General features: G+C 36.9%; 1 protein-coding gene across 1 annotated transcript in view; it reads left to right on the top strand.

Annotated features, from left to right (window-relative positions):
* Positions 1-19,526, top strand: part of INTU (inturned planar cell polarity protein) — an 81,160-nt gene extending 61,634 nt beyond the window's left edge. Inside the window, exons 12-16 of the mRNA XM_029941177.1 lie at positions 533-1,018; positions 2,827-2,924; positions 7,378-7,567; positions 10,773-10,930; positions 18,707-19,526. Of these exons, the coding sequence (XP_029797037.1) occupies positions 533-1,018; positions 2,827-2,924; positions 7,378-7,567; positions 10,773-10,930; positions 18,707-18,818 (1,044 nt within the window). The 3' untranslated portion in view covers positions 18,819-19,526. The remainder of the gene's footprint in view (positions 1-532; positions 1,019-2,826; positions 2,925-7,377; positions 7,568-10,772; positions 10,931-18,706) is intronic.
* The last annotated feature ends 255 nt before the right edge of the window (positions 19,527-19,781 follow it).

Raw genomic sequence — 19,781 nt, 5'->3', positions numbered from 1 at the left:
ATAAATACACAAACATGATAATTTAAAATTATGAGCATGTCAGATGCCAGTATTCAAGAAAATGTTACCTGTCCCTTATTCCTTTTCTTTTACATCCATTTAATACTTGTGGAGATATATTAACAAAGCCTAGAATGAGATTTTATCAGGTTCTTAAGATCTTTTGTTCTCATTTCTATAGTGATTTTTATCCTCTGGTTTGTCTTAGGAAATAGAGACTCAAAAAGAATATAGAATCAGAAAAAAAAACATATGATTGTAGATGAAATGACATACAATCATTGTGGCTCTTTGAAAGCTACCTTAGGGAAGTCCATGTACCAGAAAGTAGTGTTTGTTGGTATACCAGGAGAAGGCAATATGAGATTTCTTTTCAAGGATGATCAAGAAGCATTGAGAATACCTAAGAAACAGAGGGAATTGTTAATAATCATGTTTACACCATGTTTTTATTATTTATTAATTTATACATGCACACTGCATATAAACATTCTCATGTAGTTAAACCTCTATTAATATTTTTCTCTTATAGAAGCATTATATGTTATGTGTACTATTAGAAGCTGGAGGCTGTGCATCCAAAGCTATTGGGACTCCTGGACCAGACTGTATATATGTGGATCAGGTCAAAACAACTCTTCACCAGCTGGAAGGAATAGATTGTCGCATAAATGAGCGACTAACATCTTCTCCAAGCCCCTGTTTGTCTTGTGCTGACTGGTTCCTTACTGGATCACATGAAAAATTAGATAGTTTGACAGCCTCGCCCATCCTTAGTAGGCTACCAGGTACTTCAAAAGTAGCAACCTCTCCAACATGCAGAAGAATTCTTTTTGGTGACTATTCCTTAAAGACACGTAAGCCCAGTCCTTCCCGAAGCAGTGGAGGATCTGACAATGGTTGTGAAGGTGGAGAAGGTGTTGGCCTGAGCCCCCACACTGCACCAGATGCAGTACAGAGACCACAAAGAGAATCTCGGGGCTCTGATGGTCCGGAAGAGAGTGGGGCCTTGCTTAAGGTATGTGTTCACTTGAGTGTGTACATTTGGGAGCTAAGCTGTCTTTCAAGTTCTTATAATTGTACAAAAATTTTTAATGGCAAATCATTCTTCATTTGATCTGGTAGTTGTTTTGGTTATTGTTAGCAAACCAGTGATTTAGAACCAAAAAGAGAAAGAAATATTAAGTAATAAAATACTAGCATCCAGGACAGGTGCTTGACACTACGTACAAGTAGGGAAATTCTTTAATCCTGCTTTCTCTGTTCATCTTTCTTCTGTATTCACAGCATTAACAGAGAACATCCTAGTTGTGGGGGGTTTTTGAGGGCTGATCTGACCAAATAACCAATAAAATGTTCAGCAGAAACAGAAAAAAGAATCAGAAACTTAAAAAAGTATTTGTGTAAATATTTGTGTGTGTACATGTTACTCTATAGGTTTTAATCGTTTTTGTTTTGTTTTGTTTTGTTTTTATCTGCATCTATAAAGGTATGGCCTCCATTGTCAAGAATTTAAAATGTGATTATAAAGCAAAGAGAGTGTTCCTTTTCCAGGTTGTTTATTTTTTATCATTTTTCCATGATTTTGGATACAATAATGTATCCAAATGATCATCAAAGTAATTACCCTGGGGGGTCTTGTATTATTCTAGTGATGCTCCACTTTCAGAATACTTTAAAAAAATTTTTTTTAATATTTTATTTATTTTTGATAGAGAGAGACAGTGTGAGCAGGGGAGGGTCAGAGAGAGAGAGAAAGACACAGAATCCAAAGCAGGCTCCAGGCTCTGAACTGTCAGCACAGAGCCCAATGCGGGACTCAAACCCACCAATCATGAGATCATGACATGAGCCGAAGTTGGACGCTTAACTGACTGACCCACCCAGGCGCCCCTCAAAACACTTTTGAAACTTGTCATTTGGATTGATGGAGGTGATGCCAGACAAGGCATGAAGAAAGTGGAATCTGAGAAGGGGCACAAATAAAATGTGAGATTCTGAGTGTCATGGCATAAATAGCCATCAATTCCATCTTCTAATTCCAGACAGTTCAGCACTCTTGGAGTCTTAGTGAATATATTTAGAAAATACTTGCATTTGTTCTATACATTCATTATCCCAGTTGGTGAAATTGGTAGGAAACATAGTTTAAAAAGTAATAGATTTAAGGAGCCATGAATAGCTCTGCAGAGAAATTAAATAATCTCTATGACTGAACCATTCAACAGATTTGATTGAATACCTGTTATGTGCTAAGGGTCATACTACACAGAGAAGATGTGAAGACGGATAAGACACAGCCCCTGCTGTGGAGTGCAAAGTCTAGAGAGGAAGACAAGATATTTACATATCAAATGTAACAAAACTTGGGGCACATAGGTGGCTCATTTGGTTGAGTGTCTGACTCTTGGTTTAGGCACACATCATGACCCCAGGCTTGTGGGATCAAGCCCCCCATTGGGCTCTATCCTGAGCATGGACATGCCTTCTTGAGATTTTTCTCTCTTTCTCCCTCTGCCCCTCTTCCCCTCTCACACTCTCTTTCTCTAAAATAAAGAAAAGAAAAAAATTGAAAAAAGTATAACAAAACTTGATAATGGCTCACATAGATTTTCAGGAAGAACTATCATGTCCTTCTATGACATGGCCTGAGATCACTGTTAGCAAAGAATAAGCCAGGAGGTATAAGTTAGCATCAAACATATTTAAAGGAAACATTGCAAAATAGTAAGTAGCTCTCTTAGAAGGGTTTTCAGTTTTTATACTATTTTTTCTGTTTGATTCCATTCTTAGCTATAAACCGATCTACTTAACTGCATTTTTCAGGTCACTAAAAAGAAGTCTGCTCTTCCAAATCCATTTCATTTGGGGAACTTGAAAAAGGACTTTTCAGAAAAAGAACTGGAAATATATAACACAATGAAGTAAGAAACTTCCTTATAATAATCTTTTTTTTTTAAACATCATGTCTTTGAGGAAATTTTACAATAAGAAAGTATGAATCCATAACATATAGAGATTTAATTCAAAAATGTAATTATGATATATCTTACATATTAAATGAAATGTCTATGCTAATTCACTACTGTTTTTCATTATACAATAGGGAACCTGTACTCCTGTTATAAGTGATGAAAAAAGAGAGTAATGTTTCAAAATGTGAAAGTTCCCGTTTATCTCTTTCCCACAGATAACCTCCCTTTTGTATGTCTAGTTTTGTAGTTATAGTATGTACTGTTTTTAGACCTTGGTGGATGCTGTGGTCTGCTGCACAGATACTCCGTAGCCCTGGGTATACCTTCCCAGTGTTCGGGGATAATGGCTGCTAACTGCTCACCACTGAGTCCCTCCCTGGTCTTGCTCTGCTTGGAAGTTTACTGACTCAGCCAAGATGACAATTTCTTCCTGGGACTAGCTCACATCTAATGACTAATAGATAAGTTGAATACAAAGACTTGGCCTAAATTTAAGACAACTCTAAAAGGCCATCCAAGCCTCAGAGTTCCAAGTGGTATCTGCTGAGATCTTGTTTCAACTGCAGGTGGTTCAGCTTCTCCCTCTGCTCAGTCCTGCTTCTTTCACGCTCCCCCCGCAACGGGTGTTATTCCCCAGAGTTCTCCCTAGTAAACTTTCTCAGAGTCTGGGGGCAGGAACTGAGCCTATAACACCCATTTTAGGAAAGAGAGGAAACCTCAAACTTTCATTAATTAGGGAATTCTGAAATAAAAGGAACTGAGAGGAGCACATCTGTAATAGATTATTAAAATATAAAATGTCTATAATTATTAAACTCTATAATTATTGAAATATAAAATGTTACATATTCACTTCTTGTGCAACTATTATGTGGTGACGAGCAGGTCTGTCTGAGATCTGCCTGATGTTTAATTATATTATGTGTAGAATCAGTTAGTATAACAAACTCAATTGCACACTTTTATTTGAACAGGCGGACACATAGAACTACAAATCACAGCAAAAAATTTTGGCGCTATTACTTTCTTAATCATGAAACATTTCTTAAGGATTATGAATGTTTATTTATCTTTGAGAAAGAGAAAGAAAGGGGGAGAGAGAGAGAATTCCAAGCAGGCTCCACACAGTCAGCCTAGAGCTGGACACAGGGCTCAAACTCACAAACCGTGAGATAATGACCTGAGCTAAAATCAAGACACTTACTCAACTGAGCCACCCAGGCACTCCAAAACATTTTATAATAAGTTCATATATATATGTCATAGAGTTGTCAGAAACAACTTTTTTTTCTGACATTAGAACAAAAACAAGATAACTTGTCTGCATAAAATAATGCAGTGGGAATCTAATGTGTTAAATTTTATATTTAAGCCTTCAAAAACCATGATTAATTTTTAATAGTTAAAAATGCTTATTAAACAAATCTAAGTCAAACCCTTTGTGGAACTATGAAACACTTTCCCAAACCCCCATTTTCCATTTAACAACAGCTACCACTCTGAAATTTTGTTACCCTCACAACTTATTTTTTAAATGTGTGTGTTATTTTGGCCTAGTCTATAGTAAAAGGAACTGTTTTTCCAAGTTCAGTTCAGGCTTAAATATAAATTCATGTACGACGTAAATCACAGGCTCTCTATTTAAAAATATGCTGCAGAGGTGCCTGGGTGGCTTACTCGGTTAAGCATCCGATTCTTGATATTGGCCTAGGTCATGATCTTGAGGTCATGAGATCGAGCCCTGCCTGGGGCTCCATGCTGAGCGTGGAGCCTGCTTGGAATTCTCTCTCTCTCTTCCTTTCCCCCTGCTCCCCTCCCACATGTGCTCGCTCTCTATCTGTCTCTCTCTCTCAAAATAAATAAATTAAACATTTAAAAAATTTTTTAAAAAGATGCTACAGATGCATATTTATTTTCTTTATTGACATGAAAGATGTTCATACTGTGTAGTTATTTTTAAAAGTGTGACATAAACCAGTGTCGATTATCTTAATTTGTATGTACATACTTTTACAAAATAAAATGTATAACATATTAAAAATAACATCCACAAAACAGTTCATTCAGTAAATGAGTCCTAACAATTCTACATCCTAATAATTATTTAATCCATTCAGCCCCTGTTGTTCCTACCGTAGATCAGGCTGCCATTGTCTTGCCCGGTTCTACTGCAACAGTCTCTAAACTCCCAGCCTACCGTGAATCCATTTTCTGCTACAGCAGTGACCTTTCTCAGTAATAAATCTGACTTAAGCTGTGCTTTCACAAATATCTTGTCTTCCCATTGGGTAATTGTTTGTGTGATGATTTTTAAACTTGTAGTATATGCCCTGAGTTAATATACTCTAAGTGAATTTATGATTTTTAAGAGCTAAATTTACTCACTGTGTTGTGGGTTTTTAAATTTTTTTTGAGAGTTACAAAAGACAACAAAAATATTAATTCTAAACCTTCCTAAAAAGGAATCTTACTGGGGTGCCTAGTTGGCTCAGTCAGTTAAGCATCTGACTTCAGCTCAGGTCATCATCTCAGTTTGTGAGTTTGAGCCCCGCATTGGGCTCTGTGCAGACAGCTCAGACAGAGCCTGAGCTCAGAGCCTGGAGCCTGATTCAGATTCTGTGTCTCCTTCTCTGCCCCGCCCCCCCCCCCCCCCACGCACCGCGCATGCTCACGCTCTGTCTCTCTCTCTCTCTCTCTCTCTCTCTCTCTCTCTCTCTCTCTCAAAAATAAACATTAAAAAATAAGTAAAGATTCAAGGGCTCCTGGGTGGCTCTGTTGGCCAAGTGCCCGATTTTGGCTCAGGTCATGATCTCACGGTCGTGGGTGCAAGCCCCGCATCGGTTCTGTGCTGGCAGCTCAGAGCCTGGAGCCCGCTTCAGATTCTGTGTCTCCCTCTCTCTCTCTCTCTGTGCTCTGTCTCTCCCTGTCTCAAAAATAAATAAACAAACAAAAGATTCTGAAAACTTAAGAAAAGGACTCTATTAATTGCTCTTTTTTAAGGAATTGTTTCTGTTCTGTACTTTTCTTAATTTTGAAGACCTCTAAACTAAAATATATGTTTTAATTTTTTTCCTTTTTGAATAATCATAACTTCTTTCTTCTTGACTATTTGAGTTACTAGTTGAAAAATATCAGTCACCAGTTGAGTTGTTAATGAGCCAGCCACCTTCTAGTAAAGTATGAGAAAAATTTGCCGATGATCTCCTTCCCTATTTATCCCTGGTCTGAAAAGAGAACCACGGCCATAAATCACTAATAAGAAGGAGAAATTATTCTGATCATGTCACCTAATTAACAGTTTAACAGGAATTTAACTAGCATGGATGATCAAAGGCAGTATCTAGGCTAAGAGCTAAAATATGCCTTTTCTGTGCTTATGGCTGGAAAAGAAATCAACTGGGGGGCAGCTTGAGTGTTTAAAATGCAGATGGACATTTGCTGTCCGTATGTTTAAAGATTGCTAATGAGAAGTCATCAGTGGAAAGGAAAAAGCAAGGTATAGTGGAGTAAGCTTTGGAGTTAGCTTAGCTCAGCCACTTAGCTGTGTGACCTCAAGCAAGTTAATCTGAGATCTCTGAACACTGATTTCCTCATGGTTAAAATGAGGGGAGTAATACTATTTAATATCTCACAGGGCCATTATGAGAAGTACTTTAAAGCACCACCCCCCGCCCTCCAGCACAGAGAGGGCATTCAGTATGTGCTAACTATTAGTATTTTGTTGTTGCTGTTACTGTTATTCTTTAGCTCTTCTTACCACTGGTAGAAGTACATATTCGTAGATTCTACTGGCTTGTCTGAGACCTAAACAGGGGAAGAAAGAATTTAGAAGAAGAATGGAGAATGGAAATAGTAAGAAAACATGGAAGAGAAGGAAGACTGTGATGATGAGTAGTAGAATACTACCAATAATGCCATAGTATTCTAGATTATTAACCCATCTTTGCAGTCAGTAATAATTTTATTTTTCTTTAGGATCATCAGTCTGACTGTTATGCTACTAACTTAAATGTGTTCATTTTGTTGGAAGGTGTTCTTGTATGTGGTCCACTCTAGACTGATACCTTATTTATGACTTATAGGTATCTGGGCCAGACAGAGGCTGAGTTATTTATTACCAACTATGGAAAAAGAAGGGGTTAACCAATTTGGGTTGTTTAGCAAAGGAACAATTAAGTTGTCCTGTAGTATTTGCCTCCATTAAGGAATTTATAATAACCCTAGCCTGTACTTTAGTTTAGGAAGAAATGGAATTAAATGTTTGGCCTAGTTTCCTTGCCCTAATTATACTACTAATATTATATTGTAGATAAAAGCTTAGGAGTCTACAAACATTCATAATGAAAGAATATTTTTAAGTTTACTTAAATACCTTTTGTCTTCTTTTTTTCTTCTTTTCAAGATTGACATCTGGTCCTGAGAACACACTTTTCCACTATGTTGCCTTAGAAACTGTGCAAGGGATCTTTATTACTCCTACCCATGAAGAAGTGGCACAGCTAAGTGGCTCTATCCACCCTCAACTAATAAAGAATTTCCATCAGTGTTGTCTCTCCATTCGTGCAATTTTCCAACAGACATTGGTAGAAGAGGTAGGATACTGCCAAAAGTATAGTTTTCTGTTTTGTCCCCAGAGCTCTAAGTATTTTCCTAAAAGGTCTTTAATATGTCCAATAATGACAGTTTTTATTAAAAAAATTTTTAACAGTCACCTAATCTAACTAGAGTACCCAATGTAACTTGAATGCCCAAAGGATTATACTCACAATATTTAACTTCAAACCTTTGTTTCATAATACTGAGTTTGATGTCCTGGATTACTATTTCAGAACATGGTAGACTTGTGTTTATCTATAGCAAAGTAGAATATGGTAGTTTGTAATGTAAGTTAGCCTCCATATTTGATATTTGTGAGTCAACCATTACTCACAACCATTACCAGTTGGTAACTCTGATAATTCTTTAAGTATTCCATCAGTAATATAAGATATTTTGTAATATAATAAGACAGCAGTAGACACAGTACTGTTACAAATGTTTCAGCCACTTGATTCATTTCTTTCTTGCTTTTTAATCCAGGATGAAGTTTCATTTAATATTATACCTCTGGATAAGTAGTAATGTTGTATATTAGTAGTAGTAAAGATAAAGTAGTAAAGTTAAGTAAGTAAAGATAAAGATAAGTAGTAAAGTTAAAAAATCAATTAGATTATCTTAATGGCAGGGAAAGTATATATTGCTTTCTTGAAAAGGATAAACATATAGAAGTTCATTTGGCAGTGGTCAAACATCATACAGCCAAAAACTAAAAAATAAAAGCCACAAAATGCTCTCTGAGGATGATAGTAATGTATATAGCAGTATGTGTTTTATGAATGCTAAAGTCGTGAAGAACTGGGGTTAAAGGTAGAATGGCCTGGGAATAAGGAATCCTGACTGAGCCTCAACTCTTCCCATTTCCTTACTATAAAGTAAATGGGCTGAATTATGTCTTAGAACTTATTTAGCAATAAATTCTGTGTCTTTCAGGATTTCTTCTTTGAGCTGTCAGAAATTAGTATTCAGCAAAATGTTATGTCTGACCATATATCTCTCTGTGTTTTGTGGTCTTATGCTCCCTCTTTCCTTTTAACATAACTGATATATTCTATAAGGCAATGTCTCAGTAACTTATTCAGTAATACTTAGTAATGTAAATTAGCCTTTTCCATATTACTGAGCTATTGAGGTCTCTACTGTGCACCAGACACTATTCTGGTGCTGGGGATACAGCAGTGAATAAGTCCCTTTCTTCATGAAGCTGTTACCAGTGGAAGAGTCTTCCTTGTGTGAATGGAGGTCTGGGTTCTTAGATTCCCCATGAAGGCTTTACATGAGGATCTGTGCTGGAATAAAGACAGCTAAGAGGAAACTACTAAGCATAAAACAATTTATTAAGGACAGTACATTCTCAAGGTGGGAAAATGGGCAGGCCCAGAGGTAGCAGCTACACCGGGGCTAGGGGCGTCTTTTCTTTTTATGTTTGCGTAGGTTATGGGTCATAGCTAGGACAGTCTAAAGGACTTGTACTGGTGGGGAGGGAGAGTTTGGGGCCCTGCAGGGTTCTTGCCACAACTGTCAAGGCCATCTTCCTCCTTGGTGAGAGGGGTGTGGGGGTTGAAACTACAATGTAAATATATTATACTGAAGCTGTAGGTTACCCTGGGGCAGGGGGAGGTGGAAGAGGAGAGCACACGTTCTGCACCTGTGGCTCTACCTGTGGCTCTTTGTCTGTCAGCCTTCGGGTTTTGGATCCCTTAATTTAAGGCCTGGATATTAAAAACCACCAAGTCAGGATGTTGTGCCCTCAGGCTTCTTATGTGTCACCTATTTATCACCACCTTTGCCTCCTGCTCATGTCTAACTAACTGCCTACTCTAACAAAGGCTGTATCTAATGGGGAAGACCAATTAATTGGCAAGCAGTGTAATATGTCAGGTAGGATACTTTTTTAAGAGGAATAATAAGGTAGGGTAATATTTAAAGACCTGAATGTAGTGAGGAAGCATGTTATGTGGCAATCTGAATTTAGGGCTTCCAGAGGAAACAGGTGCAAGTGCAAGTGCAAAGCCACAGATGTAGGAGTGGCTGAGAATGCTGGAACCACTGGGGAGGAGGGTGGTAGGAGTTGAGATCACAGAGGTTAGCAGGGCCAGACTGCACGTGGCCTGATAATATTTAAGGACTTTGGGGTTTGCTCTGAAGGAGATGGGAAACTCTTCATTCTGAGCAGAGGAAGGAGGTGATCCTAAATTTTTGAAAGGATCACTCAAGCTACTACGGTGCCAAGAACAAGATCTGTGGGGTAGCAAGGGTAGAGGCAGGGACCAGGAATTTCCATTAGGAGGCTATAGAAATTCTCAGAGCAAGAAATGATAGTGCCTTCTGGATTCTGGATATATTTTGGAGGGTGAGCCAAAAGGATCTGTTGACAGATAAGGATTTTGAGAGAAAAAGAAGAAGCAAGGATCACATCACTGTTTTAGCCTGAGCCTTACAAAAAGTCTTTTTTTTTTTCCCAAATGAGTTATTGTTTTGCTAGTGACTTAATCAATAGGAAATTTAGAGTATGCATGAAAGAAGGGACAAGGGGCACCTGGGTAACTCTGTGGGTTAAGCAGCCACCTCTTAAGCTCAGGTCATGATCTCATAGTTCATGAGATTGAGCCCCATGTTGGGCTCCATGCTGACAGCCTAGAGCCTGCTTGGGATTCTCTCTCTAAATCTCTCCTGCCCTTACCCAGCTCATGCACGCGCTCTTGCTCTCTCTCTAAAAAATAAATAAACAAACTTTAAGAAAGGAAAAGACAATACTCTTTTAAGTATATTACAAAATCATCTATTAATTTAGTACACTATTTATTAGTAATCTATTTATTAAGCACCTACTATGTACCTGGCCCCGTTGCTTCAATACATACAAATATGAGTATCATATTGTCTCTGCCCTAGCAAAAAGCGTATAATCTACTAGAGAAGACAGACCTATAAAATGTTAATATAATTAATATAAATACTAATAGGGCTGTGAGCAAAATGTTTTCTGGGAGATTTCAAGGAGACTTTATTAAGTCTTTTTTAGGAGATGATATTTATACTAAGTATGAGGAAGAATAGAAATTTTCCCACTGAGAGGTGAAGAGTGTCATTCTATGCACTTAAGTATTAGGATCAGCCAATTTAAATCTCTACATGAGAACATATTAAAGTAACATTATTAATACTAGTGAATACTATTGATACCTATTTAATTTACAGAAAAAGAAAGCACTAGATGGTGGAGATCATTCAGCTTCTACAAATCCCATATCTTCTCTTAACCCTGTGAAAGAACATGGTGTTTTATTTGAATGCTCACCTGAAAAGTGGACGGATCAGAGAAAAGCACCACCAGTTATGGCTTACTGGGTAGTAGGGTAAGTGGGGAAAAAAGTATTTGAAAGTGAAATAGAAAAAAGCAGTTAGAAAAGCAGTAAAGAAGATAAGCATTTTAAGATGTAGGCATGGAATTATTAATCCAACTACATTTTAAAAGACTTTAGAATTTTGTTTTATTTACTGTGTCCTGTAAATTCCAAGCCTTTCTCTTTTTACTTTTTATTTTTTTAATATATTTTTAAATTTAAGGATAATGAACACAGTGTTATGTTAGTTGTAGGTATACAATATAATGATTCAAGAATTGTATACATTACTCAGTGTTCATCATGATAAGTGTATTCCTGATCTCCTTTACCTATTTCACCCATCTCCCACCCACCTCCCCTCTCTCAGCACCGGTTTGTTCTCTGTATTTACGAGACTGTTTTTTGGCTTCTCTTTTTTTCTTTGTTTTGTTTCTTAAATTGTATATATGAGTGAAATCATGTGGTATTCGTCTTTGTCTGACTGCTAAGTCATTTTCTATTAAAAAAAAAAGCTGATTCTGTTAACCTTATAAAATTATACTAGCAATACACTAAAAGATAATGATTCCACAATTTTACTATTTCCTTCCTTCCATCCCTGCTTCTTTTCTTCCCTCTCCTTTCTTTACCTCTTCCTTCTTCTTCCTCCCCATCCCCACCTACCAACTACAAGACCCTACCTGACCTAGCCCCTGCCACTTCTTTCCAGCTATCATTCCTTCTCCACACACTCTGCACAGCCACACTGTTAAGTTCCTGCTGTTCCTCCTGTGTGAAATGTTCTACCTCCTAACCTTTGTATGTCCAGCTCCTTGATATGCAGATAAGTGTTAGCCTCAAAAGAGGATCCATGGGTTTTATTCTCAAGTTAGTTAACAAAAAGTGTGATAATTGGTTTCAGGAGTAGAACCCAGTGATTCATCACTTACATGTTAAGCCCAGTGCTCATCCCAACAAGTTCCTCCTTAATGCCCATCACTCATTTACCCCACCCCCATCAACCCTCAGGTTGTTCTCTGTATTTAAGAGTCTCTTACAGTTTCCCTCCCTCTCAGTTATATTGTTTATGTTCTTGTTTGTTATGGTCTTCCTCTCCTTCACTAGAAAATTAGCTTTGTTGGGTCAGGAATTATATCTGTCTTGTCCACTACTGGTGCCTGCAACAGCACCTAAAACATAGTCACTTGATAAATATGTAACAGTTGAGTAAATGGAATTGTGATTGGCAAAATTTGGTAATGGGAGGGTGATATGGCAAACACAAAGATAAAGTAACAGCCCTTAGCAGTCTTACATCTAGCAGAAGAAGCACAAATATGCTCAAACGTGTGTGTGTGTGTGTGTGCGTGTGTGTGTGTGTGTGTGTGTAGAGAGAGAGAGAGAGACGGATATATAGATTTTTTAAAATAGAATAAATTAGTTGTTACAACCAAATGCTTTGGGAGTTCTGAGGAAGGAGAAAAAACCCATATTGGGATTACAAAGAAAGGCTTATAGATTCCATTTGACCTAGTTTGAAAATGAATTGGTTTTGGATAAAACATTCTAGGAAAAGGATGGGATGAAGAAAGACCAAAACAAGAGAAGCCATATGGTATAGCAGTTGAGTAGACTGATTTGCCAGGATGGTAAAGGAATGACATATACAAAGATAAAATGAAAGATTAAGCCGGAAAGGTAAGTAAGGATCATTACAAAGAGCCTCCAATTTCTGACGCAGGAATTCAATTTGAGTGAAATGTTGAGCCACTAAACGTTCTTTGAGTTGCTGTAAAGACTTGGTGGAAGAGCCAGCTGCTGGTGCGGTGCTTACACCTGGCCTCTGGCAGGGAGCAGAGCCATCCCTGGCTAAGCAGTGAACTCAGAGGCGCATTGGGAGAGCAGTCCCCTTACTCAAGTGCTGTGGGAAGGAGGTATATTGCCACTCCAAGGACAAAAGACTCTGCAGGCACCAACCAGAGATCTTTTGTCAGGTGGGCAGTGGCACAATGGGGCACGTGGGGTGGGATCCTTTAAGACATCAGGATTTATTTGAACAAATTATAGCCGAGAACTAATCTGGGGAAAGAAGCAGACATCCAAGTCCAGGAGGTACAGAGAAGTCCCTTCAGAATCAACAAAAATGGGACTTCACCAAGGCATATTATAGTGAAACAGGCAAAATACAAAGATAAAGAGAGAATTCTTTAAGCAGCTAGGAACAAATGGGTCTTAACCTACAAGAGTAGATACATAAGGATAGTAGCAGACCTGTCCACTGAAACTTGGCAGGCCAGAAGGGAGTAGCAAGAAATACTCAATGTGCTAAAATATAAAATACACAGCCAATACTCCTTTCTCCAATAAAGCTGTCTTTCAGAATAGAAGGAGAAATAAAGGCTTTCCCAAACAAACAAAAACTGAAGGAGTTCATGACCACTAAACCAGCTCTGCAGGAGATCCTAAGGGGGACTCTGTGAGTGGAATGCTACAAAGACTACAAAGGACTAGAGACATCACCACAAGCACAAAACCTACAAATAACACAATGACACAAAATCTGAATTTTTCAGTAATCGCTGTGAATGTAAGTAGACCAAGTGCCCCAATCAAAAGATGTAGGATATTAGATTGGATTAAAAAAATACACACCAAGATCCATCTATATACTGTCTACAAGAGACTCATTTAGACCTGAAGCGCCTTCAGATTGAAGAGACTCATTTAGACCTGAAGCGCCTTCAGATTGAAAGTTAGGGGATGGAAAACCATCTATCATGCTCCTGGAAGTCAAAAGAAAGCTCAAGTAGCCATACTTGTATCAGACAAACTAGATTTTAAACTAAAGACTGTAACTACAGATGAAGAAGGGCATTCTATCATAATTAAGCAGTCTATCCATCAAGAAGAGCTAACAATTGTAAATGTTTATGTCCCCAACTTGAAAGTACCTAAATGTATAAATCAGTTAGTCACAAATGTAAGCAATCTTATGGTAATTGTAGGTGTCATTAATAAACAAACAGTGGCCCTGAATGATACACTGGACTAGATGGACTTGACAGATATATTCAGAACTTTTCATCTAAAAACAGCAGAATACACATTCGTCTTGAGTGCACATGGAACATTCTCCAAAATAGATCATATACTGGATCACAAAACAGCCTTCAGTAAATATAAAATGATTGAGATCTTACCATGCATATTTTCAGATCACAATGCTATGAAACTTGAAATCAACCACAAGAAAAAATTTGGAAACCCTCCAAATGCATGGAGGTTAAAGAACATCCTACTAAAGAATGAATGGGTCAACCAGACCATTAAAGAAGAAATTTAAAAACATATGGAAGTAAATGAAAATGAAAACATGACAGTCCACCTTTGGGATGCAGCAAAGATAGTCATAAGAGGAAAATACCTTGCAATCCAGGACTGTCTCAAGAAATGAGAAAAATCCCAAATATAAAACCTAACGTCACACCTAAAGGAACTAGAAGCAGAGCAGCAAAGAAACCCAAAGCCAGCAAAAGAGAAATAATAAAGATCAAGACAGAAATAAACAATATAGAATTTTTAAAAACACACAGTAAAACAGACCAATGAATCTAAGAGCTGGTTGTTTGAAAGAACAAAATTGATAAACCCCTAGGCAGACCTCTCCAAAAGGAAAGAGAGAGAACCCAAATAGATAAAATCATGAATGAAAGAGGAAAGATCACAACTAACAGCACAGACAATTATTAGAGACTAGTATGAAAAATTATATGCCAACAAACTGGACAATCTGGAAGAAATGGACAAATTCCTAGATACCCACACACTACCAAAACTCAAATTGGCAGAAATAGAAGCTTTGAACAGACAAATAACCAGGAAAGAAATTGAATCAGTTGTCAAAATTCTCCCAAGAAATAAGATTCCTGGGCCACATGGCTTCCCAGGAGAATTCTACCAGACATTCAAAGCAGAGTTAATATCTATTCTTCTCAGCTGCTCCAAAAAATAGAAATGGAAGGAAAGCTTCTGGACTCATTCTTTGAAGCCAGCATCCCCTTGATTCCCAAACCAAAGACCCTATTAAAAAAGATAATTACAGGCCAGTATTCCTGATGAACATGGATGCAGAAATTCTCAACAAGATACTAGCAAATCAAATTTAGTATATTAAAAGAATTATTCACCATGATCAAGTGGGATTCATTCCTGGGCTGCAAGTCTGGTTCAATAGTCACAAATCAATCAGTGTGATACATCATATTAATAGAAGAAAAGATAAGAACCATATGATCCTGTCAATAGATGTAGAAAAAGCATTTAACAAAATATAGCATCCTTAATAAAAACCCTCAAGAAAGTCGGGATAGAAGGAACATATCTTAACATCATAAAAGCCATATATGAAAGGCCCACAGCTAATATACTCAGTGGGGAAAAACTGATAGCTTTCCCCTTGGGATCTGGAACACCACAGGGATGTCCATTCTCACCACTGTTGTTTAACATACTGTTAGAAGTTGTAGCCTCAGCAGTCAGACCAAAAAAATAAAAGAAAAGAAAAGAAAAGAAAAAGAAAAAGAAAAAGAAAAGAAAGAAATAAAAGGCATCCAAATTGTCAAAGAAGAAGTCAAACTTTCACTTTTCACAGATGACATGATACTCTACATGGAAAACTTGAAAGACTCCACCAAAAAACTGCTAGAACTGATACATGAATTCAGCAAAGTTGCAGGATATACAATCAATGTACAGAAATCAGTTTCATTTCTATACACCAATAATGAAGCAAAAGAAAGAGAAATCAAGAAATCAGTCCCATTTACAATTGCACCTAGGAATAAATCTAACCAAAGATGTAAAAGATCTGTATACTGAAAACTATAGAAAACTTATGAAAGAAATTGAAGAAGACACAAAGAAATGGGGAAACATTCCATGCTCAAGGAATGGAAGAACAAATATTGTGAAAATGTTGATACAACCCAAAGCAATCTACACATTCAATGCAATTCCAATTAAAATTGCACTGGCATTCTTCTCAGAACTAGAAAAACAATCCTAAAATTTGTAACCACAAAAGACCTGAATAGCTAAACTAATGTTGAAAAAGAAAACCAAAGCTGGAGGGATCACAATTCTGGACTTTAGCCTGTACTACAAAGCTGTAATCATCAAGACAGTATGGTATTGGCACACAAAAAGACACATAGACCATTGGAATAGAATTGAGAACCCAGAATTGGACCCACAAATGTATGGCCAGCTAATCTTCGACAAAGCAGGAAAGAGTATCCAATCAATAAAAGACAATCTCTTTAGCAAGTAGTACTGGGAGAGCTGGACAGCAACATGCAGAAGAATGAACCTGGGCCACTTTCTTAACACTGTACACAAAAATAAACTCAAAATGGATGAAAGACCTAAATGTGAAGCAGGAAACCATCAACATCCTAGAGGAGAGCAACAACCTCCTTGACCTCAGCCGCAGCAACTTCTTACTGATGGCAAGGGAAATAAAAGCAAAAACGAACTATTGAGATCTCATTAAGATAACACAAAAACTTCTGCACAGCAAAGGAAACAAATCAACAAAACTAAAAGGCAACTGATGAAATGGGTGAAGACTTGTTAATGACATATCAGATAAAAGGTTAGTATCCAAAATCTATAAATAACTTACCAAACTCAGCACCTGAAAAACAAATAATCCAGTGAGGAAATGGGCAAAAGACATGACTAGACACTTTTCCAAAGAAGACATCCAGATGGCCAATAGACACATGAAAAGTTGCGTAACATCGCTCATCATCATGGAGATACAAATCAAAGCCCCACTGAGATACCACCTCACATGGTTCAGAGTGGCTAAAATTAACCACTCAGGAAACCACAGATGCTGGCGAGGACGTGGAGACATGGGATTCCTCTCGCACTGCTGGTGGGAATGCAAACTGGTGCAGCCGTCCCAGAAAACAGTTTAGAGGATCCTCAGAAAACTAAAAATAGAACTCCCCTATGACTCAGCAATAGCACTACTAGGAATTTATCCAAAGGATTCAGGAGTGCTGATGCATAGGGGCACATGCACCCTGATGTTTATGGCTGCACTATCCACAATAGCCAAATTATGGAAAGAGCCTAAATGTCCATCAACTGATGAATGGATCAAGAAGATGTGGTTTATATATATAATGAAATACTACTCAGCAATGAGAAAGAATGAAATCTTGTCATTTGTAACAATGTGGTTGGAATTGGATGGCGTTATGCTAAGTGAAATAAGTCAGTCAGAGAAAGACATATATATTTTCACTCATATGTAGAATTTGAGAAGCTTAACAGAAGACCATGGGGGAAGGGAAGGGGAAAAAAATAGTTTCAAAGAAAGAGGGAAGCAAACCATAAAAGAGTTTTATAAATACAAAGAACAAACAGGGTTGGGGGAGAGGGGAAAATGTGTGATGGGCGTTGAGGAGGGCACTTATTGTTGGGATGAGCAATGTGTGTTATATGTAAGCAATGGATCATGGGTATCTACTCTCAAAGCCAAGAGCACCCCTATATACATTGTATATTAGCTAACGATTATATTTAAGCAAATAAATAAATAACAAAATTTAACTTAAGAAAAAAAAGAATTGGTGGAAGAAGTAATCCTGTGTGTTGGTCCATAAGATTTAGAATCACCTGAGTCACTTATTAAAATCAAAGATGCCTATGGCCCACCCCAGACCTGCTAACAGAATCTAGGATAGTAGGACTCCATATTTTTAGCAAAGTTCCTTGTGATCATTATGTGTAATCAACCAAAGTTGGAAGGAGGATCAGCATAAGCTCAACTCTGTGTAGTCTGATCAGTGATGTGCTACTTTAAGATTAAGCCAGGAGCAGAGAAAGGAGTGGTGTAGACAGAGAACAGAGTTAAGAAGAACAGTTAGTCATATATGCAGATGCGCAGTGGAGCCTTAACTACATTCACAATTGGAATAGAAAGAATCAAGAGGTATTGAATTGTGATGATGCAGATATGTTTAAAATAGAGCAATTCAGGGCGCCTGGGTGGCTCAGTTGGTTAAGCGTCTGACATCAGATCAGGTCAAGATTTCGCAGTTCGTGAGTTTGAGCCCTTCTTGGGCTCTGTGCTGACAGCTCAGAGCCTGGAGCCTGCTTCAGATGCTATGTCTATCTACCCCTCCTCTGCTTGCACTCTGTCTCTCTTTCTCAAAAATAAACATTAAAAAAAAAAAAAGAATAGAGAAATTTAAGGAAGTCAGGCAAACTATCCCTGACTTAAATGGTTTGATTTGTATATACTAGTGTTGACTAAAAATATCAAAATTTTAATGCTAAAAAAATAAAATAAAATTTCAGTGGTATTTCTAATTGAATACTATCTCCAAAACCAGCAATCATATACTTAATGTTTTAATAATAATTAACATTTAGAAAGTAAATGGCAGTGTTCAGTAGCTATTGTACTTAATGATGTTACCATCACTTGGCTTTATTGTTATAAGAATGACTACATTTAATATTTTAAAACCAAGGGATATGGTAATACATATTGATTAAATAGGCTTTTTATGCTCTGGAAAAATAGAAATAATTGACCTAAGGCATATATTATTAATTTAAAAATAAAGTCTAGCTGTATTCCCCCTCCTATAGATTTAGACTAGTGGTTTTTAATTCACCACTATTTTTTCAAAAACAAAAATTAAATATAGTAAAAGATTGGAGTTTTTTCCCTTTGGTTTTTGTTTATTTGAATTTCTGAAATAAGTGTGTTCTTTTCCTCTACAGGAGACTCTTTCTTCGTCCCAAACTTCAAGAACTTTACGTCTGTTTTCATGATTCAGTCACAGAAATTGCCATAGAAATGGCTTTTAAATTGTTCTTTGGATTAACCTTATAGCTGTGTTTTCTTGATACATAGCAACTATGCATGGAATATTGAACAGTGTTAGAATTGCTGAAATCATACACAAGAAGATAAGGTTTAGCTTCTTTCAACTGTTCAATTTTGAACATAATAATGTTAAATATTGAGATGATATGCTCTTGGATTTGATGCACTAAATCTTTTGTAGTATTGTGAGACTTTTGAAAAGATACTTGATCAAAATAAGAAGGGATTTTTAACTTATTTCCATTTTGATGTGTAATGTTAATTTATTGACTAGTTTGAAATAATGTGAATTTGTTTTATGCAAAATTAATAGAGGAAATATTTATCTTGGAAAAAATACACAATTCATAAGTGAATTCACTTGCATATTTTTATCAAGACTAATAATGATATCTGGTGAAAGAATCACAAAACTGGAGGATGTGATTAGGTCCTGTAACTAATTAGTGCTGTGACCATGAACAAGTTTTTATACCTCTCTGAGTTCAGAATCTTCATGTATAAATGAGATGACTGCATTGAGACTTCTAAAGTCCCTCTTAGGTAACATGTGCAGTTTTTTTTATTCTTGCCTACTCAGCAGTATCTACATTCGTTATGTCCGAGTACTGATTCCTTATTAGATCAAATACTTTTCTTTAGTTTAAGTGCTTTAATAGATACCTCACTGGGGGATAGAAGAACTAAGGAAGGAAAATTAAACTTCTTTCTCTATTTATTTGATTTTCTTTACTCTTTCAGATTAGCTCTGTTTTCTCCAGCATATAGTTTTTAAACTACTTGTTCATAAACTTTTATTATATTTCTTTTCATTGAAATATATTCAGGTATGCACACACATTTTATATAGTTTATGAATTTCAAGACAGCTATATGTAAATCTTTTTATGAATCTAATCATGTTTTAAAAAACACTGAAAAAGTTGGGTTAAAGTAATCCTATGGTGACTTCTGTTAAATACTAATCTT

Source organism: Suricata suricatta, chromosome 1 (genome assembly GCF_006229205.1).
Source record: "Suricata suricatta isolate VVHF042 chromosome 1, meerkat_22Aug2017_6uvM2_HiC, whole genome shotgun sequence".
In the NCBI taxonomy this organism is placed as follows: domain Eukaryota; kingdom Metazoa; phylum Chordata; class Mammalia; order Carnivora; family Herpestidae; genus Suricata; species Suricata suricatta.
The sequence above is the reverse complement of the archived record's forward strand: the minus strand, read 5'-3'. Positions and strand labels throughout refer to the sequence as shown.